The sequence below is a fragment of the Elaeis guineensis genome, chromosome 15, assembly GCF_000442705.2.
Source record: "Elaeis guineensis isolate ETL-2024a chromosome 15, EG11, whole genome shotgun sequence".
NCBI classification, from domain to species: Eukaryota; Viridiplantae; Streptophyta; class Magnoliopsida; order Arecales; family Arecaceae; genus Elaeis; species Elaeis guineensis.
The window spans coordinates 18,458,438-18,485,192 of record NC_026007.2 but is presented as its reverse complement, the minus strand read 5'-3'; the positions used below and the strand labels follow the sequence as shown (position 1 = coordinate 18,485,192).

The 26,755-nt window shown below is 44.3% G+C and overlaps 1 protein-coding gene across 1 annotated transcript; it reads left to right on the top strand.

Moving 5' to 3' along the window:
* The first annotated feature begins 10,455 nt into the window (after positions 1 to 10,455).
* Positions 10,456 to 19,770, top strand: LOC105035284 (protein OBERON 4). The gene is made up of 2 exons (XM_010910800.3): positions 10,456 to 13,857; positions 18,968 to 19,770. Exons 1-2 carry the CDS (start codon positions 10,839 to 10,841, stop codon positions 19,534 to 19,536), a joined length of 3,588 nt encoding a protein of 1,195 aa, XP_010909102.1. The 5' UTR covers positions 10,456 to 10,838; the 3' UTR covers positions 19,537 to 19,770.
* Positions 19,771 to 26,755: the final 6,985 nt, after the last annotated feature.

Genomic DNA, 26,755 nt, shown 5'->3' with positions numbered 1-26,755 from the left:
CATTCACGGTCTCATCCCGGCGTTCTTCTTTTCCCCTGAGAGTCTTGCTCCCCTCGTGCCAATTCTCGCCGCCTTTTGCCCATCAATCCTTCTCGTAGGGTTTCCACACCATGTCCTCAACTCTGGAGGCTGTTCTTGAGGGGATTGTTAGGGCTTGGAGGAAGGTGAGGAGGAGGACGACGGTCGGTGAGAATCTCTGTCATCTCAGAGGGGGCCCAAGGAAGAATTCCTTCAACAACAGGGGTTTAATATCGGGGGCTGTTGTAGAAACTATTCTGCCCGCAAATTTCGGAGCAGTAAGGCGGGGCAATACCGGTCAAGAGGGCAGAATAGACGTCACAAGTCATGACGGGATCCTTGACGCCGTCGGGGCCAAGGGACCAGAGACGGTCGACGGCGGGGCGGTAGAACTTGTTGCGGAGACGGTGGAAGTAGCGCATGCCGACCTTGCCGGAGCGTCTCAGGTGGCGGCCGTCATGGCTACGGCTCTTCTTGAAACAGGTCTTCGTTACTGCCGTTGTTACCCCCGCCGCCTTCGGAGATCAATCCCACCCCTTTCTCGCTAAGGTCGGAACTTTGGGGACAGAATGAAGAGAGATGGGGCGAGAGATGTTACACGCACTGGAGAATGCGACTGAGAAGAACAGAGACGGGAAGAGGAATTTGCAGCTTGGATCGGCCTCCGGTTCATCCTGCCTGAACCATGCTTTGCGAGACATGTATTTTCTTTTTCTCTCTTTCCTGACCCGCCGGGTCCTATAACGTGTGCTTCTATCAAGTAAAATAGTGATTTCAGTACCTTGTTTACCTCTCGTGTCAAATAATTGTCTGCCGAACTTCTTTCCTTCTCTTTGCCTGTGTCATGCCGTTCCAAGACCGTCGGCGACCTTTTCAGTTTATGTGGGGTCGTCTTTCGCCGGGCTTCTTTTCGGTTTTTCCTACTGTTGGGAGATGTCCACTTGTCGGGTTTGCTGGGATCTTTCTCCGCTGGAGTTGGGGCTAGGTTCGAAGAAGCTCCTGGAAGTTGAAGCAGCATAGTTTTCATAAGAAGTAGGGCAAAGTTTTTCTGTAATCAAAGTCATAAGTAAAATCTAGCTTCCGTAGAAGTCCGGGCGGAGCCTTTTGGTGACGGAACCCGGCTCCCGTAGGAGTCCGGGCGAAACCTTTTGGTGGCGGAACCCGGCTCCCATAGGAGTCCGGGCGAAACCTTTTGGTGGCGGAACCCGGCTCCCGTAGGAGTCCGGGCGAAACCTTTTGGTGGCGGAACCCGGCTCCCGTAGGAGTCCGGACGAAACCTTTTGGTGGCGGAACCCGGCTCCCGTAGGAGTTCGGGCGAAACCTTTTGGTGGCGGAACCCGGCTCCCGTAGGAGTCCGGGCCTTACTCTCCGCTCATGTCAGGACGAGGTTCTCCTCCTGTTCCTGACAGGGCTGCGGGGGCACGTATGGGCGCTGCGAGGCCTCTCCCCCCGTCTGGTCTAAAGGAACCGGGCCTTCGACTTTGCTCAAGTTAGGGCGAGGTTCTCCTCCTGTCCCTAACAGGGCTGTGGGGGCACATATGGGCGTTGTGAGGCCTCTCCCCCCATCTGGTCTAAAGGAACCGGGCCTTCGACTTTGCTCAAGTTAGGGCGAGGTTCTCCTCCTGTCCCTAACAGGGCTGTGGGGGCACATATGGGCGTTGTGAGGCCTCTCTCCCCATCCGGTCTAAAGGAACCGGGCCTTCGACTTTGCTCAAGTTAGGGCGAGGTTCTCCTCCTGTCCCTAACAGGGCTGTGGGGGCACATATGGACATTGTGAGGCCTCTCCCCCCATCCGGTCTAAAGGAACCGGGCCTTCGACTTTGCTCAAGTTAGGGCGAGGTTCTCCTCCTGTCCCTAACAGGGCTGTGGGGGCACATATGGGTGTTGTGAGACCTCTCCCCCCATCCGGTCTAAAGGAACCGGGCCTTCGACTTTGCTCAAGTTAGGGCGAGGTTCTCCTCCTGTCCCTAACAGGGCTGTGGGGGCACATATGGGCGTTGTGAGGCCTCTCCCCCCATCCGGTCTAAAGGAACCGGGCCTTCGACTTTTGTAAGATTGCGTTCTCGTTTTTGATACCGTCTGCTTGAATTGTCCCTAGACAAGTGGGCACACATTTTTCGATTAGGATGAAATCACTGGTAGTATATCCGTAAGTTTTCTGAGTTCCATGGTCGCGGGAGGTCGGCCCCTCCGAGCTCCTTAAGATAATAAGTCCCAGGTCGGACTACTTCTTTGATCTCATAAGGTCCTTCCCAATTTGGGGCTAGCTTCCCCTGGGCCTGCGGCTGTGAAACAGCAGCTCGTCGGAGTACAAGATCCCCCGCTCTAAATGTCCTATTCTTGACTCGGGCGTTATAATATCGGGCAACCTTCTGTCTGTAGGCCGCCACTCGGACCTGAGCGATCTCCCGCCTTTCTTCCAGTAGGTCGAGGTTGGCCCTGAGATCTTGTGCATTCTGGGGTTCGTCGAACGCCACGACTCGTGCCGATGGGAGTTTAAGTTCGATCGGGATGACGGCTTCTGTACCAAAGGCTAGAGCAAAGGGAGTCTCTCCCGTAGGCAACCTCCGGGTAGTTCGGTACGCCCATAGCACATGGTAAAGCTCGTCCGCCCAAGTTCCTTTCGCTTTTTCAAGCCTTGTCTTGATTCCCTGCAAAAGGGTTCTGTTCGTTACCTCGGCTTCACCGTTTGCCAGGGGATGGGCCACTGATGTGAACTTGTGGGAGATGTTTAGGTCTTCACAGAATTCAGCAAATCTGGCTCCCACGAATTGCCGTCCATTATCAGTGATCAGTGTTCGAGGTAAACCGAACCTGCACACTATTGATTTCCAGACGAAATCCTGCACTTTCGCTTCTGTGATTTTGGCTAGTGGTTCGGCCTCGACCCATTTGGTGAAGTAGTCGATTGCCACAAGGAGGAATTTCCTTTGACCGGACGTCATGGGAAAGGGGCCAAGAATATCCATCCCCCATTGCGCAAAAGGCCATGGGGCACTCAGGGGTGTGAGCTCGGTAGCAGGTTGTCTCTGGACGTTGGCGTACCTTTGGCATCGATCGCATTTTTTGACATATTCGATTGAATCATGATGCATTGTGGGCCAGTAGTACCCTTGGCGGAGTAGTTTGTGGGATAGAGATCTGGCACCCAAATGGCTTCCGCAAGCTCCCTCGTGCACTTCCCATAAAGCGTAGTCGGCTTCTGAGGGTCGGAGACATCTCAAGAGAGGCAAGGAGTACGATCTCTTGTACAATTTGCCCTCATAGAGGATGTATCGGGATGCCTGATTTCGGAGTTTTCGGGCCTCTTTCGCGTCTTGGGGGAGAATCCCATCTCTAAGATAGGTTATCAGCGGGTCGACCCAGCTGGGCTCGTGGTCAATATCCATTACGAGCTGCGGTTCTTCCGTACTTGGGTGCTTTAAAACTTCAAAGAGGACGCCTTTGGGTAATTCGGCCGGAGCCGATGTTGCTAGCTTGGAGAGAAAATCGGCTCTGGCATTCTCCGATCTTGAAATTTGCTTGATGTCGAAATTGTTGAAGGCGGGGGTGAATTCCTTCACCTTCTTAAGATATTTGGCCATACTGTCCTCCCGCGCTTCAAAGCTCCCGCTGACTTGTCCCACTATAAGTTGGGAATCGCTGTGCACCCGGAGCTGGTTTATTCCAAGCTCCTTAGCGACCCTCAATCCTGCGATTAGAGCTTCATATTCTGCTCCATTGTTTGTTGCGGGGAATCCGAAACGCAGAGCGTACTCCGCGATGACTCCCTCCGGGCTAGTCAAGATCAGGCCTGCACCAGCGCCCGCCATGTTGGAAGATCCGTCCACGTGGAGGGTCCAAAAGCCATCGAAGGAACTGGCTTCTTCATCGGAGGAGTCCGGTTGAGTCTTCAGGTCGTCAATTTTGCTTTGCTCAGGTTCGACCTCCTCAGGGACGGTGCATTCTACTATGAAATCTGCCAATACCTGGGCCTTTATTGCCGGCCTAGGCTGGTAGTTGATGTCGAATTCTGTGAGCTCGATTGCCCATTTCGCCATTCTCCCAGAAATATCAGCTCGGTGCAAAATCGCTTTGATCGGTTGGTCGGTGAGCAACGTCACCGTGTGCCCTTGAAAGTAAGGTCGGAGTCTCCGAGCTGCAATCAACAAAGCGTAGGTCAGTTTCTCTAATTTAGTGTACCTGGTCTCGGCGTCCCTTAGCACGCGGCTAATGTAGTAGACCGGCCGCTGTATTTTTATTTCTTCCTTGACAAGGACTGCCGCGAGGGATGTGGGAGAGACTGCCAGGTACAAAAATAACTCCTCCTCAGGTTCGGGCTTTGCCAGTAGTGGAGGTGAGCTAAGGTAGCTCTTTAATTCCTCGAATGCCTGTTGACATTCAGGGGTCCAACAGAAGTTCTTCGGTTGTTTGAGGGTTTGGAAGAAGGGCAAACATCGCTCAGCCGACCTCGCGACAAAGCGATTAAGAGCTGCGATCCTCCCAGTGAGGCACTGAACCTCCTTGATCGACCGCGGGGCGGCCATCTCCTGGATGGCACGAATTTTCTCCGGATTGGCCTCAATCCCACGCCCCGACACCATGAAGCCCAGGAACTTTCCTGAGGTTACCCCAAAAGCACATTTGGTCGGGTTCAGCTTCATTCTGTATTTTCGAAGAGCGCCAAAAGCTTCCTCGAGGTCGGCAACATGATTTCCGGAAGATCTACTTTTCACGAGCATATCGTCCACGTACACCTCCATGTTTCGGCCGATTTGTTCTTTGAAGATTTTGTTTACCAACCGCTGATAGGTTGCGCCTGCGTTCTTGAGGCCGAACGGCATAACCCTGTAGCAGTAAAGGCCGTGACTAGTGATAAAAGCAGTCTTTTCTTCATCTTCCGATGCCATCCTAATCTGGTTATAGCCGGAGAATGCGTCCATAAAAGTGAGAAGCTCGTGGCCCGAGGTAGCGTCCACCAGTTGGTCGATCCTGGGCAGGGGGTAGCTGTCCTTTGGGCAAGCTTTATTCAGCTTTTTGAAGTCGATACACATCCTCCACTTGCCGTTTGCTTTCTTGACCAAGACAACATTGGAGATCCACTCTGGATAATTGACCTCCTTGATGAATCCGGCCTTGAGAAGTTTATCCACTTCCTCGGCTATCGCCTTCTGCCTCTCTGGGGCATGACTCCGGATTTTTTCCTTTGTTGGCCGATGTTTAGGGTCGACCGCCAGATGATGTTCCATGACCTCTGTTCCGATCCCCGGCATGTCCGCCGGGACCCATGCGAAAATGTCCGCATTTCTTCGGAGAAAGTCCACGAGATGCATCCGCACCTCCTCCTCCAGGTTGGAGCCAATCAACACCACGTGCTCCGCGTTCCCATCATTCAAAGGAATTGGTATCAGGTCCTCGATCGGGCCGCCCCTCTCTTCAGTGAGGTCGTCGCGCGCATCCAACCCGTCGACTGGACAAAGATCCGCTTGATCGCTTCTTTGCAGGGCAATATTGTAGCAGTGCCTGGCCAGCGCCTGGTCTCCCCGAACTTCTCCAATCCCCTTGTCAGTGGGGAACTTCAACTTCAAATGATAGGTTGAAACAACGGCTCTGAGGGCATTGAGACCGGGACGGCCAAGAATTGCATTGTAGGCAGATGGCGCCTTTACCACCAGGAAATTCATCAGAGCCCTGGACTGCTTTGGATGCTGACCCGCGGTCACAGTTAGAGCTATCGTTCCTTCCGTAGGAACGGCGTCACCAGTAAACCCTATCAAGGGGGAGCACATCGGCCTTAGATGACCGCCAAGAGTGGTCATTCTTGAAAAGGCGTTGTAGAACAAGATGTCAGCCGAACTTTCGTTGTCGACGAGAACGCGACGGACATCATAATTTGCTATGTTCAAGGAAACTACGACCGCATCGTTGTGAGGGAATTGGACTCCCTGGGCGTCTTCTTCAGTGAAGGCTATGGGTTCCTCGACTTTTTGCCGCTTGGGGGGTGCAGCTGATTCACCGATCGCCTCTTGCTGGGATTCCCCCGAGACGACATTAACGGAATCCCGCGGAGACTGGTCGCCCGACCACCTTTTATCGGCGGTCATAGCCAGAGGTAGTTGCGTAGAAACCCCGCGAGAAGGCATCGGACAGGGAAAGGAGGCTTGGGTGCCGGAAAGGATGACCGGAAGAGGATCCGTTGAGCGCTCCTTTAAGAACAAGGGTGCTGCGAAGATTCGCGCCCTTCCTCTAGCGCCAATCCTGTTGGTGCAAAAATCCGCCTGCGCCGGAGAAGCTGGAGTTGAGGAGGCCGCGGTCGCCGTCGGGACCTGCAAGGGAAGTCTAAACTGGAGGTGGGGTTGCTCCGGCAAGACCCTCCGACGCTCAAGTCAGTTCTCTGCCTCAACAAGAATGGAGTGCTCGAACGGAGAATTTAGCAGAGTTTTGAGATAAGAGAAATGAGCTTAAAAAAATAACGTATCTGAGTCCCCCCTTTTTATAGGCGGGGGAGGCAGCGGACTGATGGCGACGTGTGTAACCATCTGGTAGTGGGCCGCCCACGGTCAGGAAAATTAATTGTGGAGAGTGGTGGGGTAGACTCATGGCTGTTGTCATAGTCTGCCATGTATGGCCTGTTGCGGATAGTGGGGCGGCGTCCGTTGCCGCTAGCTGTCAGTGAGTAGTGGGATCGTGCAGCACCTGCCGCAGGGAGTGGGACAGAATCGTGGCCGTTTGCTACAGCCTGTCAGGGAGTAATGGGTCCGTTGCTGGAGCCGCGTAGAATCCGCTGTGCGGATCTATCGATTGAGGTTCGGCCGCGGTTGGAGTCCGGCCTCCGTAGGAGCCCGGGTGGAACCGCTCTGATGTCGAAGGTGGAGCCCGGCTCCCGTAGGAGTCCGGGCGGAGCCGCTCTGATGTTGAAGGTGGAGCCCGGCTCCCGTAGGAGTCCGGGCGGAGCCGCTCTGATGTCGAAGGTGGAGCCTGGCTCCCGTAGGAGTCCGGGCAGAGCCGCTCTGATGTCGGAGGTGGAGCCCGGCTCCCGTAGGAGTCCGGGCGGAGCCGTTCTGATGTCGGAGGTGGAGCCCGGCTCCCGTAGGAGTCCGGGTGGAGCCGTTCTGGTGTCGGAGGTGGAGCCCGGCTCCCGTAGGAGTCCGGGCGGAGCCGTTCTGGTGTCGGAGGTGGAGCCCGGCTCCCGTAGGAGTTCGGGCGGAGCCGTTCTGATGTCGGAGGTGGAGCCCGGCTCCCGTAGGAGTTCGGGCGGAGCCGCTCTGATGTCGGAGGTGGAGCCCGGCTCCCGTAGGAGTCCGGGCGGAGCCGTTCTGATGTCGGAGGTGGAGCCCGGCTCCCGTAGGAGTCCGGGCGGAGCCGTTCTGATGTCGGAGGTGGAGCCTGGCTCCCGTAGGAGTCCGGGAGGTGCTGCTGCAAACAAAGTCAAGGGTGAAGTCCGGCTCTGATAGGAGTCCGGATTGAGCTTACCAGCGATTGATATTGAGAGCGGAGCCCGGCTCCCGTAGGAGTCCGGGCGGAGCTGTTTTGATGTTGGCGGCGGAGCCCGGCTCCCGTAGGAGTCCGGGCGGAGCAGCGCTTGCTGATGGCGGTGGAGCCCGGCTCCCGTAGGAGTCCGGACGGAGCTGCACTTGCTGATGGCGGTGGAGCCCGGCTCCCGTAGGAGTCCGGGCGGAGCCGTTCTGATGGGAATTTCGGCCGCGGGTATTTTATACCCAACAGTTACCATATAATTCATCCTTTTGACCCAAATGCTCAAGGTGATCTAGGGTTTAACTGCCAATCTTGATATGGTCATCTATATTGTATTTTAATTTTTAAAATCCATCACATGGATTATCCCACCAAGATTTTACTGAATTGAAACACATTGATACATTAACTCCTACTTATTCAGAGGGGTCAATTCCATCTTGACTCACACACTGACTTCACAAATACTTGACTATGTCCAAAAATTTTTCATCGCTGAATTAGAAATTCAGGTAGTTCGGCACCAAAGCATAGTGAGTTGCTTGTAAGTCACCGTGGTGATCTCAGGTTGAAGGGACACTTATATCTATATCCCTTCGGAGGGACTCTTGACAGCAGAGTGCTCCAGAGTTGGTCACGTTCAGTAAAATATACTCCTATATTTCACCTGCATGCCATACCAGCGTCTCCATGCTCCTTGGTTAAGGAGACAACCAATCTATATGGCACACAATGACCTATACTTGATATGTCTATCATCCTAGTAATAGCATATCATTTGGTCGCGAACTCATTTAAGGACTAAATGATATATCCTCCTATATCGAATCAAATAGTCCTAAGGACTTCATCACATAACAGGAGTTCAAAATGAAATGTACACAGTGATGAAAAAATTAAATAATATTTATTAATTTAATAATTTATATATAATTACAATGATAAGCACAACTGTCAACAGGCTGACGATTGGCTTTGGGACACAATTTCCAATAGAAAGATCCTGACCTCGGCATCATTTTCATCCGAAGGATCTCCCCTCGATCCTTGCCTCCAGCCGCAGGCAGCATTCTCTTCGACTATTGTTGGCTACCATGTTTGAAAAAGTCAACCCCCATATGGTCACATCAAGTCAAATCACTCTATGTGGGATCACACCACTCCAACGGCTGGCTATGCATCAGGTGAGGTCATGTCAAATTATGTCATTTTTGAGAGTGGCTGACTGTGCACCGAATAAGATGATGTCCTCCACCAAAGTTCAAATCAAGAGGTATTATTGCCTGGACACACCCTGATAGACCACTCAAATCCCAAGGTGGATAACACACCACAGTAATACTTGTAATCCATGAATTCGAACATCATAAATGGTACAAACGAAAAGGTCGGAATGGTCTCTCATCATTTTTTTTCTTTATGGCTTTCGCCTTCCTATAAATAGAGGTAAAAAAAGAATCTTCCAGGTACGCATACTCATATCTTCTCTTCCTCTCGCATTATTTTTCATATATTCTAATTTTCTGATTTGACCGTTGAAGGATCTCTATCGGAGCCAACTCCGATCAAGACTTATTTTGTAGGTCTCGCTGTGCCGACGACTCCCAATCGACTCCAACCACTCCAACTAGAGCCAAAAATTTACAGCAATAGATCCAAATGCTCTTAGCAAAAATATATAAGAGTTGAACTTGGGAGAGATACTATTCTTTTGTTATTCTTGCCATTTCTTTTTTCTTTCTTTATTTTGCATCAAGAAAAGCCTATCGACTTCAGCACCAAAGGGTCTAGCTATAGTCAATTTGGTGAGTCTTCATCTTTTGTTTGTTGTCCAGTGAGTCTATGTAGGTGACCTATATCCATATCTTACAAACCGATGGCAACAATTAGAGTTAAAGCTTTAGCAGTGGAGTCAACAGCTTGAAACCTAAACCTATATATATGCTAAAGTCATTGGCGCTCTAAAATTAGAGCATTAACTTTCTAGAAGTTTGAATACATTGCTACATTTACTTTCGGACTTTTTGCCTCTTAATATCCAAATTAATTTATTTTATCGTAATCTTTTAATATTGCTTGTTATAACATCCCATTCCTGTAGCCTATAGAAAAAAAGAGGGCCAGTTTGATGGAGACCCTATACCTGTTAATTCCTTGCCATACATCCAAGGGAAAAAGCCCGATTATTCCTCTTCCAAACGAAGCCGACTGGGTCCAACTTGAAGTTGTCCTTTCCCCCTAGATTTTGGCGTGCGTGGGCCAGCCGATCGTGCGATTACTTGACAAGCCACCCAATATGGACAACTACGATACAGTGCAGCAGAGAGCGAAACACAGGTCATTGAGCTGGAATCCCAGTTGTCAACTCTCTTAAATCAACTGATTTGTTCTTCTTAAACATTTAAAGTGGAAATAAACATCAATTAAATTATAAAAGAAAGATAGCACGAGAGTCAAAAGTTGGGTTTCCATGGTCTCGATGCGTCAAAACAAAAGCTGTCAGCGTATTAAAAGAAAAAAAAACACACGGCGGAAAGAGAAAAATGACCATAAAACTCATCAGCTGTTATCCATCCTTTAACGAAGGATGTCAAAATTCAATAGTATTCTGAAACGTAAGCAAATTAAGCGACTCATCACTCAAAAGGACACGTGTCAAATATTTATTTGCTGTTTCTATTATTTTGCGTTTAGAACTACGCATAGAGTTCCCACTTTCCATCTTCCTGTTGTCAACTCTGTAGGCGCGCACAACCCCCGCGCACCGCCCCCGTCACGTGGGCGCACGCAAGCCATCGTACGACTCTTTCACTGTGAAACGGGTAAAGGGCGTCATCTGGACCGTTGGTCTTATGTTCTGCTATTTGGACGGTCGAGATTTAAAAGATCTGCTTGATGGGCGACGGGCCACGCCGTACGATCCTAATTTAATGAGCAGCGTCTAACCCCACTGATAACTGCGTTGACTGACAGGGATGAGGAGAAGAAACCGGAGCGCGATGAGGAGAAGAAACCGGAGCCCTCTTTGACACGTCTGTCTTCCGATAGGCTCTCTTCATCCACCCCCAACAATCTCGCTTCTCTTCTTCTATGGGAGATTCCGGCGTCTCCCCCACCTCCGCCGCCGGAAATCCCCTTCCCCCGACCCCCGCCGTTCGTCTCCGCCACCCGCCTCCCTTCTATCCATTCCTAACCGGCCTTCGCCCTTTCTAGGGTCTCGAATTTCTCTACCGTTCTTTTTTTTTTTTTTTTTTTTTTGTGAGGAAATTTAGTTGGAGCTTAGCGTTCCGTGGTGCAAGCTTTGCCGGGATCTCGAAAGGAGGTACCTCTTCGGTTCGTAGTGATACATATATATTACAGAGGAAATGAAGAGGCTGAGATCGTACGTCGAAGACGCGGACGAGGACGTTGGCGAGAAAGGGGTTTTCAAGGACTGGCAGAGACGGGATCAGGATCCGGAGCGATCTTCCTCGCATCGCCGGTTCTACTCGAAGACTGACAACTTGCGGAAAACCTCGTCGTTGTTTTCGTATGATCGAGCTCTGGATGATGATCGGGAGTCGTCCAGGTCTCTTCGGAAGAGGTTCAATCATGGCGTGGTTGGATTTGATCGGCGGAAGGGGTTTGATCGGTACCGGGACACCTGCGACCGGCCGATGCAGGTCTCGTCCTCGCCGCGGGGTTTGTATGGCAGTGACCGACTGTACCGCTCGGAGAGCTTCTCCGGGCTGAGGAGGGAGTTTCCAAAGGGGTTCAGGTCCGAGAGGGACCGCTCACGGCGGGAGGGGAGCAGTGGCTCGTCGTGGCGTAGATTGACCAGCTGGAAGGAGAGGGAGGCTGCGGCTGATGAGGAGAGGAGATCACCAGCTACGGATTCGGATTCTGTGGGGAAAGGAGGAAGCCATGCCGCTTCACCGGAAGATCGTGGAGGGAAGACGAAGTCCTCGAGTGGGGAGCAGTCTGGGAAAAATGAGATAGCAAAGGCAGAGAAGCTGTGCAGAGAGAGCTGCAGCAGTAGTGAGATGGAAGAAGGAGAGCTTGAACCAGATCCTGAACCAGAAGCTGAGCCTGTAGCTGAATCTTCCCATGATACAAAGATGCCAGTTCAAATTGAATCAGAAAATTGTAAGGATGGAGAATCTGAATGTACTAGCATACCAGAGAAGAATGAAATTGAAGCTAGTGAAAATAAGAAAGAGTTTGATGGGGGGGTTGATGGTGATGGAAAGGAAGAAGGGAAGGCAACTGAGGTGCCAATGGATGAAGTAAATGTGTCTGAGGCAGTGGATGAAGTAAATGTAGCTGACCAAGCTCTAGATAACCAACAGGACTCGTTTAAGGAAGTTGAGAAGAAGAAAAGAGAGGAGGGAGGAGGAGAAGGAAAAGATAACAATGTTGATGATCATAAAGTAGAAGGTAGATTATGGGGGGAGGAACAAAGAGTCCTTCAGGAAGAGAGCATTTCTTTACCTTGCCAGGGCCTATCAATGAAATGCTCTGATGAAGAGCAGGTGGGTGAAAAGGAAGGGAAAGGAGCAATTTGTTCTAGTTGCTCTCCCCCAAGAAACAAAACAGAGGAGGATAAGGGAGAAAGAGAAGGGGTGGCTGCTGAAACCGAGGACAGAAAGATAAAAGAGACAGTTAGAAGCCTTGAGGTTGCGCAAAAAGGAAGAGATATCGATCTTGAGGCCGAACCTGAGGGTGTTCTTGGTCTGTTTGATTCGAGTGAGGAAATTGGTGGGGAGAGTAACCTGGGGGAAGTAACTCTGGATCTGATGAAAGACAAGCTGAAGGAGAATTACAAGGACAAGGGAAAGAGACTAGCAATTTCTATCTCTAGCAAAGCAAATTCTCCAGAAGATGGTGCCATGGAGGGTCCCAGCAAAAGGGGCTTTGAGCTGGTCTTCCATTCTGATGTTAGTCGACCCGAGAAAGTACAGTGTGGTGGGGTTGTTATTGGCAAGAATCAAGATGATAAACTCAAAATGGAGCCTCTTGATCTTTCTCTTAGTTTGCCAGGTGCTTCGTTAGATCTTCCTGGCCATGGAAGAAGCATCCAGTCTTTGCCATCCTCTTTGCGAGCAAACTCAGATGGGTTCACAACTTCGATCTCATTCACAAGTTCTCAGCCATTTGTTCACAATCCTAGTTGTTCGCTCACACAGAATTCAATGGATAATTATGAACACTCAGTTGGTAGCCATCCTATAGTTCAAGGAGTGGATCAGGTTTCTAATGGTAACATATGGCATGCTCAGGCTTCGAATGAGACTAAACAGAAGAGAGGAGCTGTCCCACTCTTCCAGAGAATGCTTCTGAATGGTAATGCTTCACAGAATTCACTAAGTTCTTTGAATGGGCAGCATCAATTGAAGCCGAATGGCCTCTCACAGCAGTCAAGTCTTCCAAAAGAGTTGTCCCCTACTCATAGTCATGGCTCTCGCGATCCTAGGTCAGAACCCAGTAAGGAGAAGGCTCTCACAAGAGGGAGAAGCAGCAGTAGCCTTTTTAAGAGTGAGCAACAGGAAGGTGAACAGCTTGCCCTTAATGGTTCTGGTGTCATTGAGAATATTGTCTCCAAAATTGTGGGAGAACCATTACAGCTAATGGGCAGGATGCTTCAAGGAATGACAGAGCACTCCGTCATGTACCTGAAGGAAACTATTTGTGAGATGATTACTAATGTAGATAAAAGTGGGCAGATACATGCATTTCAGGAGTCTCTTCAGAGGAGGTCTGACCTGACTATAGAAACACTGCCCAAATGCCCTCGTATCCTGCTGGAGATCTTGGTAGCTATAAAAACAGGTCTTCCAGATTTTATTCGGAGAGCGATTAACATTCCATCATCTGATTTTGTTGAGATCTTTTTGAATATGAAGTGCCGCAATCTCGCTTGCCGGAGTATGTTGCCTGTGGATGATTGTGACTGCAAGGTTTGTGTACAGAAGAATGGCTTCTGCAGTGCATGCATGTGTCTTGTGTGCTCCAAGTTTGACAATGCATCTAATACTTGTAGCTGGGTGGGCTGTGATATCTGCCTCCACTGGTGCCACACAGAATGTGGGTTGCGTGATTCTTATATTAGAAATGGCCAAAGTTCTTCAGGAGCACTAGAGATGACTGAGATGCAGTTTCACTGTGTTGCTTGTGACCATCGTTCTGAGATGTTTGGATTTGTAAAGGAAGTTTTTAAAACCTGTGCCAGCGACTGGAAAGCAGAAACTCTTGCCAAGGAACTTCAGTATGTAAGGAGGATCTTTTCTGTGAGTAGTGATGTGAGGGGTAGAAAATTGCATGATGTAGCTGAGCAGATGCTGGTGAGACTGGAAGACAAAGCCAATTATTCTGAAGTCATCAATTATGTAATGACATTTCTTTCGGGTAAGCTATTGGGTGGCTGCAACATAAGATCTTGGGCTTATTGCAATTTACCATATTATTATTCTATAAATGCTGAACTTCTGGACATATATAATGTTTATGTGTTTATTTTGTATTTACTGATCTCTACTGTTTTTGTTGCCTTTCATCTGGTTTATGGCCTTCTTATGCAATATCGTGCTTGTAATGTAGTTGTTAAACGTAATGACAATCTAGAAACATGCCCACTATGTCAATATTTCTGCTTGTCAGCTTTGGTGAAAGTTTTCTTGTTGGTAATTTTCACTGCATGCCCACTGATGTTACATTTTAATGACAAGATCCTCTCTTGTCAGAGATGTCTTGGCCATAAATTCATTATGGTTCAGTAAGGTAACACTAGGTTAAGTTCCTGTGGTGCAAAGTTTCATTTCTGTGGATCTTACTCTGATAGTTAAAGCTGGCTTGGGTCAGTCTTCTGGATTTAAGTTCAAGATATCTCTCAGTAGTGTAGTATGTGAAGCGTCATTTACCAAATATGTGCAACTTTATTCTCCTGCCTCTAGGTATGCATGATCTGACAATTACCTATGGCAGCCAAGTTTCTACATAATTGAAAGTAGGCTAAAAAGCTGTTCCCACTTACTAATCCACTTTTCAGCTCTTGGTGTCCAAGGTCCACATTTTAATTCGGTGTTTTGTTGATAATAAGCTTCCTCTTGATAACCATGAAACAACTCAACGTAAGAAATATGAAGAGAAGACTTAGCTGAACCTGAGCATATCAACATCACCTCTCCATTTTCATCTCTAAGCAATCCACTATAGGTTCAGTGCTGGATTCTTGAGCAGCTGTTAGCATTTAGCTTCAATGATGCAATGCTCGTGCCGTAGATGGAGGCAAAACGTTCAGTTTGAGCTGTAGAGTACACCTTATGCTGAAGATTACACTTTAGATAATCTGATAGAATAAACTTATGATGGGCAATATATTTTGCATATTGTAGGCATTTTGCTATATCTGGAAGTTAGTGAAGTGCTATGTTTGATCATTTCAAACAATAAAAAGGTGCACAGCTCAAATCATTCCAATCCAACGCAGGGAGGCCAACTCATCATTTGTTTTGGGGATGGCCCTAATAGGAATACTGTGATTATAGCCTTATCTTAGTTGTTCGATGGAGCATACAATACCAGTAATGGTTACGTTCTTTATGCAAGGACATAACAAAAAAATTACAATCTCCATTATGGGCTCCTACAATATTTGACCAAACAACCCATCTTGAAATCTTTAAGTTGGTCTGCTTCAACTTGTTTTGGATACAATTTTCCAGTTTGATACTTATAACATGAAATCTGTGCCTTACCTTGCTGTTGCTACAAAAATCACCATTTCATGCATTCATCAACCATATGCATTTCTTCAAAACTTACAGCTAATGATTTAGATATCTTTTTGTTTGAGGACTCCTTACTAGTGTCCTCTGAGTTCTTATTTGGTGCGTGGACACTAGTGGCAGCAGGTTTTTGGTCATTTGAAGTTCTAGGTGAACCTGCCTACACGTGATGGTTTCATGGACAAAACAGACATATGCCATAGAGGATATTTTCATAAAGTACATGGATAACCTACCAAAATACAGTCTTTATGTCCTATAGCCTACCCATGTTTGACCAAATCTACCTGCAGTTACGTTCTAGATCATGATTTATGTTTAAAGTTCGTGAAGTGCCTTTCCTGTCTTTTTCTTTAATTTTATATATATATATATATATATATATATATATATATATATATATATATATATATATATATATATATATATATATATATATATATATCATTCTTCTACATTCTTTCTTATGTTGTGACATATAAATATATGGTCATGTCCTTAGAATTTGTTCATATGAATGCTTGTGAAAACAAATTGTAGCTAGACTATTTATGTAGCACAATAAATAATTGAAGGGATGGTTTATCACCATTTTATTTTTTAAGCAAGGTCTGCTTTAATATGTACTAGGAGGACAAAATAGATGCATGAAATTGACTAATATATTTGTAATTATTGTAAAATTTAAAAGGTAAGTGACTGTATAGGATTACTTTGTTAAAAAGCTAAAAGATTGTAATGAGAAAAATGGGTTGAAAAAAATAAGAGATGGAAGATTTAATGATATATCCAACCATTGAGAATACTTCAGAATCTAGCATCTGCACATGACAATGAGCTTGGGTCTAATTATCGAGTGCATGTCTAGGTGTTGGATCCTTTTACTCTTTAAGGATTTCCTCATATAACCCATGTCTCGTGTCATGCTCAAAGTTCACTTATTGTGATAAGTAAGGCTGCTGAATTTTGGTATAACAGTTCTTTGCTTGAGTTTTGGAGTTTCAGCTAATATATTAGTAAAACATTGAAGAAGTCAGGAAAATCGAGAGAAATATAGGAAGTGAAGGAAACATGAGTCAAATAATTTTAACCTTTGGATTTACAGTGTTGGTGTTTTTAGGCCAAAATCCTGAAATTGTTAAATTATCGCAATGTCTTGGAAAAATATTAAAAAATTATGGTACATTTCAATTTTTTTGTTTATAAGACAATTATCAAACACCACATAATAAAGTATCTATATAATTAAAGATACAATGAGAAAAACAAATTAATATGAAATTCTTACCATCATATCAAGTAGGGAAACTAATCTAGAGTATGGAGATCAGATAATATTATCTAAAGCATATCATAGTTATGCTGTGAAAGCCCAACCTTGAGTCTTACACCTTACTCAAGGAGATCTGTTTACTACATACCTCTTTTCTTCTTGGCACCCTCAAGGAACTTTGTTGATCCAAAATAACTCTTCCATTAATGCAAAGCTAACTTTCAATTGAATTTTTTAAATCCAATCTCGCTAATGCTTTGAGCTTTCTGAAGGATACATAAGGAAATGTTTAATTTTGAGAAGATACTCCATGTCTAGATTTACCATCCATGAGTAAGTATTCCTTCTTTAAACTCAAAAACAAATGAAAAATGATCCAAATTATAACTCTTTAACTAATTATATTTGAAGAAATGTTCTATGACCAATTTCTGTAAACACGGCATCCATAATCAGTTTTGGTCTGTTTTGGCCAAAATAGGTCAAAACCACCAAAATTATTGGAACTGGCCCAAACCGTGGAAACTGATGGAAACCAAGTGTTAAAGAGTCAATTTGGTCTCAATTATAGCAAAAGCCACCCTTTATCAGCCAAACAGATTGATTTTATTGAACATTAAATCTTGATCATGCCGCACTTATGATCAAGTGCTGGCTGCAGGTATATTGTGTTTGATTGAAGGATCTAGTTGTCCTAGAGAATTGGATGACTGGATAACAGTGGAAGAATTAGTTATTCTAAAGCAAGTCACTGATGTCCTAGTTAGTTCAGTGTTATGATATTAAACATGGGAGGAAGTCGGCTAGGGTCAGAGTCACCAAGGGATAATTCAGGGTTACTGCACTCAAAAATGATCCAAGTAGGAATTTTCTTACAAAGCCAAATTATTGCCCAACTACAACATCTGCAAAGTACATTTTGTGTTCAATCAAGCAATGTTTATTTTCTAATTCTTAGTATTCAGCAAGGTTGGTTGTACCAGGACAAGGACCTCGACAGTGTGGTACAGTACTGTGCTGTGCCATTATAGGGCATACTAGATAGAGGAATAGGGAGAAGAGAGGGAGAGGGGGAGAGGGAGAGGAAGGGAGAGGGAGGGGGGAGGAGAGGGAGGCCAAGAGAGATGGAGGGAGGGCTGGAAGCCCTCGTCTCGATGGGACTTCCTCTATTTTGTTTCGAAACAGGGTGTTTATTTTTTTTTTTATTTTGCCAGCTTGAACTCTCCCCCTCTCCCTCCCTCTCTTCCCCTCTCCCTCTCTCTCGCTCTCTTTTTTCCTCTCATCCCGTTTCTCGCTGGGTTTTTCGAACTGCAGGGCAAAGCTGTGCCAATCCGCCCCTCATACAGTTCGGTGTGCCCCAAACCAGACAGCTTGTGATGGTACTGCCTTCCTATTCAGAATCTTTTACCTAGGGTGGTAAACCCGCTTTAGAATTTCCTTGGAATACTGCTCTTGCAGAGCTTCCTAGGTGCTTCCTTGCTTCAGTTTGTTTCTGCAAAGCTACTTCCTCAGGCCTTTAACTGAATCAGCTCCTGCGGCCTCTCCTTTCTCAATTAGCTAAGGGTTTTTCCTTTCAGACATCTTAATTGAGGGGTGAAAAATAGAATAGCCAAACATGGCCTGTTTTTGCTTTCCAACATGTAAGCAACTTTTTGTTGCAAATATGGATGTTCACTAATTGTGGTTCTTAAAGAAGTTACCACACCTTGACATTGAAGAAAGTCCTCATTGTTTACCGTTGACTTTCATCTTCCACTGACCATTATCCATACTTGTTAATGTTAACCAATTGAGCATACACTTTAGGACTGTAGTCACTTGGTTGGATATTTTATCATAATCTGAGTGTGAGAATGCGATCCACGTGAAATTATTCATTGGAACAAGTGTTGTTTTTTCATGTGGTCTGTCCTAGATCGGTATATGATCGCATGCATGTGGGAAGGTAGATGGGGCATGTGTGTATATGTATTTGCATGGATGGAGAATTGTGCTTGTGCATGCATGCTGCATACATTGTATTCTTGTGTGCATGTATGATTAGATAGATCAACTACCATATATTGATATAATGTTAGACCTGACCCTTTTATGTGATAGTGCCAATTACGGGTATAAATGGGAGATGTGATCATGCTTTAGTGATTTTAAGTGTAAAACAGCGCCATGTCTAAGTATCGTTTGCTAAGAAATCTGAAATGTGAGTGCTGCCTTTTTAACATTTTGAATTTCAGGTTCACCTATTAGCTTAAATGTCTATTTAATATGATCATGATCTTATAAAGGAACCCTACTTATTCAGCGTTGCACTTTGATCTAAACTTTTACTCTTTTTCTTTGAATTCTGGAGACCTCACATTCATACAAATCCATTCATGACTAAAATGTTGGATTGTTGAAATAGTATTTATGTGAAAAGAAAATATAACCATTCTGATTTGTTATTTTTATATTTCAGAGAGTGAGTATAATGTAAGCAGTAGTCCTTCCATATTTCTTCCGAAGGAGCCATCTAGAAATAATGCTGAAGGAAGCAGTGGGATAGCTGGTTCAAGCAAAGAAAAAACATGGTTGCCATCCATTCCCCCAGAGAGAGTCCCCTGCGTGGAAACTGCAGGTCTTCTTTCTGCTGTAGATTGTGAACGAGTAGATCAGCAGAGTAGGGATGCGGCTTTGCAAATAAACATTGAGAAGAAGCCAGTTGTTGATGAACTGGAGAGTGTTATAAAGTTCAAGCAGGCTGAGGCAAAAATGTACCAAGAACGTGCTGATGATGCAAGAAAAGAAGCTGAGAGCCTAAAACGCATAGCAATAGCCAAGAATGTTAAAATAGAGGAAGATTATGCTAGTCGAATTGCAAAATTGAGATTAGGTGAGGCAGAGGAAAGGCGTAGACAAAAGCTTGAAGAAGTACAAGTTATTGAAAGGGCACAGCGTGAGTACTTCAATATGAAGATACGGATGGAAGCTGATATAAAAGATCTATTGTTGAAAATGGAAGCTACAAAGTGCAACTTCAATGCATGATGGGGTTTTAAAACAAGTGTTCTCAATGACTGGGCATCGATATATATCATAATTTACCGCATATGTAGGACAGCCACATGGATAGGTACTTCATATGAAAATTTAAAATTTTACGTTTTTCCCCTCTCCATGTATCACCCTCCTTAAGTTGCTAAATTTGTATGGTGTAAAATTAGCTTCTTAGTGTAGAATTTTCCTTTTCCATCTTTTATCTAGCTAACTGGATTATGTACAGAGGGACATGCTGCACCTATGTGTGTGATCATTGGTTTCCTTTATGACAAAAGAAAAGGAAATAGGTTCACATTTGTCTTATGTTTTATCGATCATGTTCTTTCCTTTTTTTTTCCCCCAAATGACCAGCCGGCTTATTGATGTGGTCGCATCTTTCCTCAGATTGATGTTTTTCTGGAGTTCCCTGTTTTGCTCAACAGTTTGGTTTGCCTGTCTGATAATTGCTCTTGATTACCGTACAGTTCGTCAACCTGGTGAAATTTAATTTTTTATTTATACAACTACTGTACATTTGTTTATTTAGTGATGCTCTTTGTCCTCTATTCAAGCTTATTGTAGTTATCACCGATTTTTCCTTTGTATTTCCATGCTTAAAATTTCCAAGTAAGTACTCTTTAGGGAACTAGTTGCTATTTTTATTGTTCTCTGATTCCTGATTTGAGCATTGGAGAATTTTTGTCGGAGTGAAAATCTTCGATTCAGATTTTGTTTTGTAGGCTACTCTAGCACTACTGCACAAGGCTCAATCGTCCACCTTCCGATCTTAGCTGAAACAAATAGCAACAGATAGGAAAAGGATGTAATCTTCACATTATGCTATCAAAGAAAGTCTCATCTCGTTTTTCTAACGCCGTCATCTCCCGTCAGAGAGTCAGACTGACAGCCAGATATAGCCATCGATGACAGAGACTCCTCCATCAATCCAGTTAGTGTTGGTTACGACGGATCAGTTTAATCTATTCTTCCAGTAGGTGCAAATTCTAACAGCCATCATTCAGGCTGTCTAAATTATTTTTGCACTTTCACCAATGGCGTCGCAGTCTGATCAGACTGCTCCCACATCTACTTCAGTGGTGCCACCAGTACATCCCTTAATGGCGCCACCAACGCCTCCTCCAGTGGTGCCCCTGTCGAATTCGGCTCCATAGCCACGACCACAACCAAAGCAGCCGCAGGTGCTTCCTCGGAGTCCAGAGAAGAGGCAGACCTACCAGAGCCGCCTTAGGGTTCAACAACCGGCAAGGCAGTGATCTCCTAGCCCATGATCAGGGCACGATTCAAACCCTGATCGTCATTCTCCTCAGTATTCTGAAGCCTGCACCGTCTAGGATCTTGCCATAGAAAGAAGGTTTCGGGCACTTGATAAAAAGATCGAAAATGCTCTCAACAATACCTCCTCGGTGCAGACCTACGAAGGGTTCAATAACGAGCTGCCCTTTGCATAGAGGATAATGGAGGAGCCACTCCCTTGATACTTTAAGGTGTCCCAGTTTGAGACCTACGATGGAACTGCCGACCCTATCAATCATCTGGAGACTTTCAAAATGGCAATGCTTTTTCAAGGAGCAACAGATGGCATCTTCTATCAAGCGTTCCCTACTATCCCTCAAAGGGGCAGCTCGACAGTAGTACTTAAGTTTGAAGCTGGCATCAATCCATTCTTTTGAAGAACTATGTCGATCCTTCATTGATCACTTTGTTAGTAGTCGATGACAGTAGAAGCGGTCTGACTATCTCCACACTATCAAGCAGAAAGAGGAGAGTCGATCCGTACCTTTGTCAGTCGCTTTAATGCGGTGACCCTGGAGGTTTGTGACCTGGACCAGTCGGTCATGATATTCGCTATGATAGACGGACTGCTGAAGAATGATCTTAAAAAATTATTGATAAAGATTTTTTCTCGAGATTATCTCGATATGCTAGCTCGTGCGGAGAAATATGCCCGCACGGAGGAGATTTTTGTGAAAGAGATCCCTACCGATTCTGTTGTGGTAGGACAGAATAAGGAGCACTCTCTAAAGTGAGAGGAAAAAACTCATCAGCACTCTCGATCCCCATTCCAAAGGTGAAAAAATGGAGGCCTCAGAATCATCGATCTCAAGAGTCCTCAGAGAAGGGATCGACAACCCTCACCTTTGAGGCATTATACTAATTATACGTCTTTGAATGTTTTCCAGGGAGAGGTATTGATGGAGGTACGAGCTGAGCTACCTCAACCTCCAAGGATACGGACGAAATCTGAGCACCACCGTAATCCAAATAAGAACTGCTTCTACCATCATGACCACAGTCACAATATTGAAAATTGCCTCTAGCTCCGTGATGAGATTGAGAGGCTCATCAGGTAGAAGAGGTTGAACACTTCATTCACGAGAAAGCACCTCTATGACGACCTCCTCTAAAAGCTTAGCAGCCACCTCCTTTGCCTCAACAACCATTTTCTTTACTTTAGCCGCAGCCATCACTGACACAGTCGGAGAGACAAGAAGCAGGAGGATAGGTGGTAGCAGAAGATTGACCTATATGAGGAGAAATCCATATGATAACTGAGGGATCGTCTAGGTCAGCGGAGTTTCCAGTGGCAAAGAGGTCGAGGCTTGAGGATAGACTCGGGGATGCCATCACCTTCACCGAGCAAAGCACAGAGGGTGTGCGTGCAAGCTCCGCATAATGATGTGGTGGTTGTAACTACAAATATCACAGATTATAATGTATATCATGTATTTATTGATAATGGAAGCTCGATTGATGTTTTGTATTTCTTTGCCTTCTCCTAAATGGGATTTAATCTGGATCAATTGGGTAGGTTGATACCCCAATTCAGGATTTCTCTGGAGACTTGATGATTCTAGAGGGAATGATTAGACTGCCTGTCGCAGTAGACACCCCGCCTCAATGAACTGTTGGGAATAGTGTCCCAAAGTCAATCATCAGTCTGTTGATTGTTGTGCTCCTTTTGTATTAGTATATGAATTATAAATAAATAAAAATTATTTTGGTATTTTTCATCACAAATTATTTCATCTTCTAATGAACTCCTATGTTGTGGTGAAGTCCTTAGGACTATTTAGACTCGACAAAGGAGGATTTGTCGTTTAGTCCTTAAACCTGTTCGCGACCAAATGATACATTGTTACCAAGGACAACAACATTTATCAAGCATAGGTCGTTGTGTGCCATATGGGTTGATTGTCCTCTTAACCAAGGAGTGTGGAGACACTGCTATGGCATACAGGTGAGATGTAAGGGTATATCTGTACTGAACGTGATCGATTCCGGAGCTATTTCTGCTATCAAGATTTGCTCCGATGGGATATGGGTATAAATGTCCCTCCGACCTGAGACCGCCGTGGTGACTTGCAAACAACTCACTGCACTTAGGCACTGGATTACCTAAATTTCTAATTCAGTGACGGAAGGATACTGGGTGTAGTCAAGTACTTGACTTGTTGGTATGTGTGTCAAGATGGGATTGACCACTCCAGTTCAGGAGCTGTGTACAGTTGTGTTTCAATTTAGCAAAACCTTAGCTAGGGTAGTCCTAGCGAGGCGTCACAGGACTGTTTGAGTTGAGCACGATTCGGATGATCTAATCAGAGTTTACAGTTTAACCCTGAGTCGTCCTAAACATAGGGGTCAAAAAGGATGAATTATACAGTAACTATATTCACGTAGGTTCTGAGTGTTGCGATTACGACTATTCGACCTATCCGAACGTCGGGTACCATTGCTAGATGGTCACTTCGATTAGTACAGGAATTAGTTCCTATGCTACCGGCTTAGGTTCGAACCTACGGGATCACACACATTAGAGGTTCCTATCTGATCTGATGGCTGATGAAGAGTCCTAATGCTCGTGGACTATGAGTCCTACGTGTTTGGGACTCTGTGATCGAGTATCAAGATTCTCTGATCACGAGTTCGATACATTTTGGATATCGGGGTCAAGAGTCCCACTGGTTTGGGACTCTTCGATCAAGATTTCATATCGATGGACTTTGATACCCGATTGCCCATCAGATTTAGACTTAGTATTTATGAGAGGTTTAATTAGTGATTTGATCACTAATTAACTCAATTTGATTGAGTAATTATTTTTGGATCAAGTCCAATTGAATTGGATTCAGTTGGGTTTGATCCGATTAGGTTAAGTGTTGACCTAATCGTCGAAGTGGTTTGGTCCCTGATTTGATCAGGGGTTGGGCTTAGTCAATTTCTGATTTGATTAGAATTTTATTGAGTCTAATTAAGCCTAATTAAGTTAGATTTAATTTAGTCTAATTGTGCTTAATCTATTTTAATTAGGTTGGCTCAATTAGGTTCAAACCACCTTGACTTTTCTCCCTGCGCCACCTCACTTCTTCAGCACCCATTTGAATTCATGAGAAGCAACTTCTCATAAATTTTCTCCCATACAGAAGGCATCTCATGCCCAATCTTATGCGCCAATTTTTGGATAAACTTGATTTGTTAGCCATTCAAATTCAAAGGGTGTTTGAATTTGAATGGATAACTTATCCCTTGCACCTTCTTGCTTCTCCATCTTGTGCGCCACTTATCATACACGAGAAAGAGTTTCTCATGAAATCTTTCCACGCACAAAGAAGCCACGCCCCTTCTCTTCTCACGTCCAGAGTGGATACGGATGAGTTGGTTTGCATTTGAATTCAAATTCAATTTGAATTCAAGTGTGCAACCACTTATCTTTATCCTCTCACGCAGATAAGACACGTCTTGCACTGTTTTAAAACAGAAAGAGATGTGGGGCGTGCGTAGAATTTTTCTGAGAGAAAGAAGGGGACGTGAGGAAGCTTTCTGCATAAGGTGAAGGTCCAAAACCTTCTGAGAGAAAAGAAACGAAAAGAAATAAAAGTGGGCGCAGAGTTTTTTTGTGTACCCTAGGGCTTTGGCTTAGGGTTCGGGGAGTGAGAACGTGAGCTACGAGTGTCATGAGCCCACCAAACTTCAGGAAGAGCATCATCCACCTCTCTACCCCTTTGCTGACGATTTGGAGCATCCGAAGAGTCGGCAGACATCGATCGAAGTAGTTTGATCAACATTGGCCATCAAAAAGGTGCAGTCACAAACTAGCATTCGTGAGGAGCCGATCAGATCGGAAGCTTCGTGTGGATGATTCGCAGAGGCCAGACATACTGTATGACTGTATTGCGATGATCAGACTCTTTCAACGATGATCAGAGTGCGACGATCGACTACCCGCATAAAGGTATTGTGTTTTGAACACATAATAGTAAATTATTTACTGTTCAAATTTAAATTTCAAATTTAAAAACATGCATGCTGTATATCATATTTAGATCCTAGTATAGGATAAATATATATACATTAATTAGATTAATTAATAATTTTTACTGTAAAATAATGATTTTGAAAAAAATTTAAAATTATCATTTTACCCCTGCACTAAAAATTTCACTTCAAATGGTATCAGAGTCAGGTTCTAAGATATGATATATATATTTGCATGCATAGATTAAGTTGTAATCTAAAAGTTTAAATTTAAAATTTAAAATTTAAAAATTTGAAATTTGAATTTTGAAAGTTATTTGAAATTCAAAATTCAAAAATTTGAAATTTAAAATTTAAAATTTAAATTTTGAAAATTTAAATTCAAAATTCAAAAATTTAAAATTTAAAATTTAAAATTTGGTTGAAATTTTAAATTTGAAATTCATAATTTAAAATTCAAAATTTGAAATTTAAAAATTTAAAATTTGAAATTTGTTTGAAATTTGAAATTCAAAATTTAAAATTTAAAATTTAAAATTTAAAATTTAAATTTTAAAATTGATATATTTAGATATACTTGATCCAAGTAGCAAGTAATCTAATTGGGTTGGTTGCCATGGTCATCCGGTCATAGGAGAAAAGTAGGGTTTAAAGGCCCTCTCCTCCCATTCGATGGGGTTCTCCTATGGCGGTAGGGGTGCCACTGTAATTATATCCCATGCAAATGAAGCAGCGAAAGAACTTAATTAGGTTAAATTATAAAATTTATCGTGAATATGTTAGATTAGATCTAAAGGAATATTCATGATTTATTTTGATTGAGTTATTTTCTATTATGTAATTAGCAATAGGATTGCTATTTATGAAATGTGCTGATCTATTTGCGAAATAAGTCAACATATTTGGTGAACAGAAAATAAAACCTTTCAAATTTGAAAATTATTTTCGAAATGCCAAACCCTGACCCATCAGTCCAAATACTTAATTAAAAGAATTAAGTGTTATCAAGTTGGTCTAGAATTGTGAATTAAGACCTAAGACAATTACATAAACTTGTGGGTCAATGGGTTAGATGGATTAGGTCCATAATTGGGTTAGACCTAAGGTTAACTTAAAGAAATAGACTAAATTAGAGTAATTGATCAAATCTAATCAAAAATTGAATTAGATTAGATCAAGGATACTCTAGACTCAACTCCAATAGTTGTAATTGAATAGGTCCATATCTTTAACTAGACCAAGATGGACTTAATTCATGGCTACGCGGTGGAATCCTATTTACTAAGTTGATCAAATTAAAACTAATGAACCGGTTGGTGTCTAAGGTAAGTTCGGCAGTTTGACCAGTGGTTCTTAAGTGGAAGCTACTCGCATTGATTCGATCTCTGATGAGTTAATGGCATATCCCCACCACTGATCTCACTTACCTGTTCAACCTGGTGAGTTAGGTTTTGATTAGATCACTTAGTGATTAGGGCTCACCCATGTCATTAGGTAAATCAGTGTGACTGATTTAGGTGCTCCTAATGCCGGCTTTAATTAAATCTTTTTTAATCTGACTTGATGAAGTCAGTGGGAGGATTGAAATTGGCTGGTTAATTTTTTCTCTTCCTTCACTTAATAAAATCCTCAAAAATTATTAGGTCCCTAAAATGATTAAGTTATAGTGATAACTAAGTCATTACCTCCCATTAAGTGAGTGATAATGAGTCCATTAGTTTAATAATCACTGGAGGCCCAAAAGCCTGGTGCTTATTGACTAATGAAATTATCATTCATAGTATGATAATTTGGTTGAGTCTTTCTGATGGTGGTCAGGTTGGCCGGCCAAAGTTGGGCCTGATCATTTATTGGTCCGATTCATCAAATTAAGTCATGTTAATGGTTGGACCTAACTAGATCTTTTCAGTGGAGGTCAAAGCCTACTGATTAGGTTCTGGGGTAAAATTAATTA

Excerpts from the sequence above, each read along its gene's own strand:
- LOC105035284 (XM_010910800.3), top strand. The coding sequence starts at position 10,839 with ATGAAGAGGCTGAGATCGTACGTCGAAGACGCGGACGAGGACGTTGGC. Across the intron at positions 13,858-18,967 it reads TGTAATGACATTTCTTTCGG|AGAGTGAGTATAATGTAAGC; the intron begins GTAAGCTATTGG and ends TTTATATTTCAG.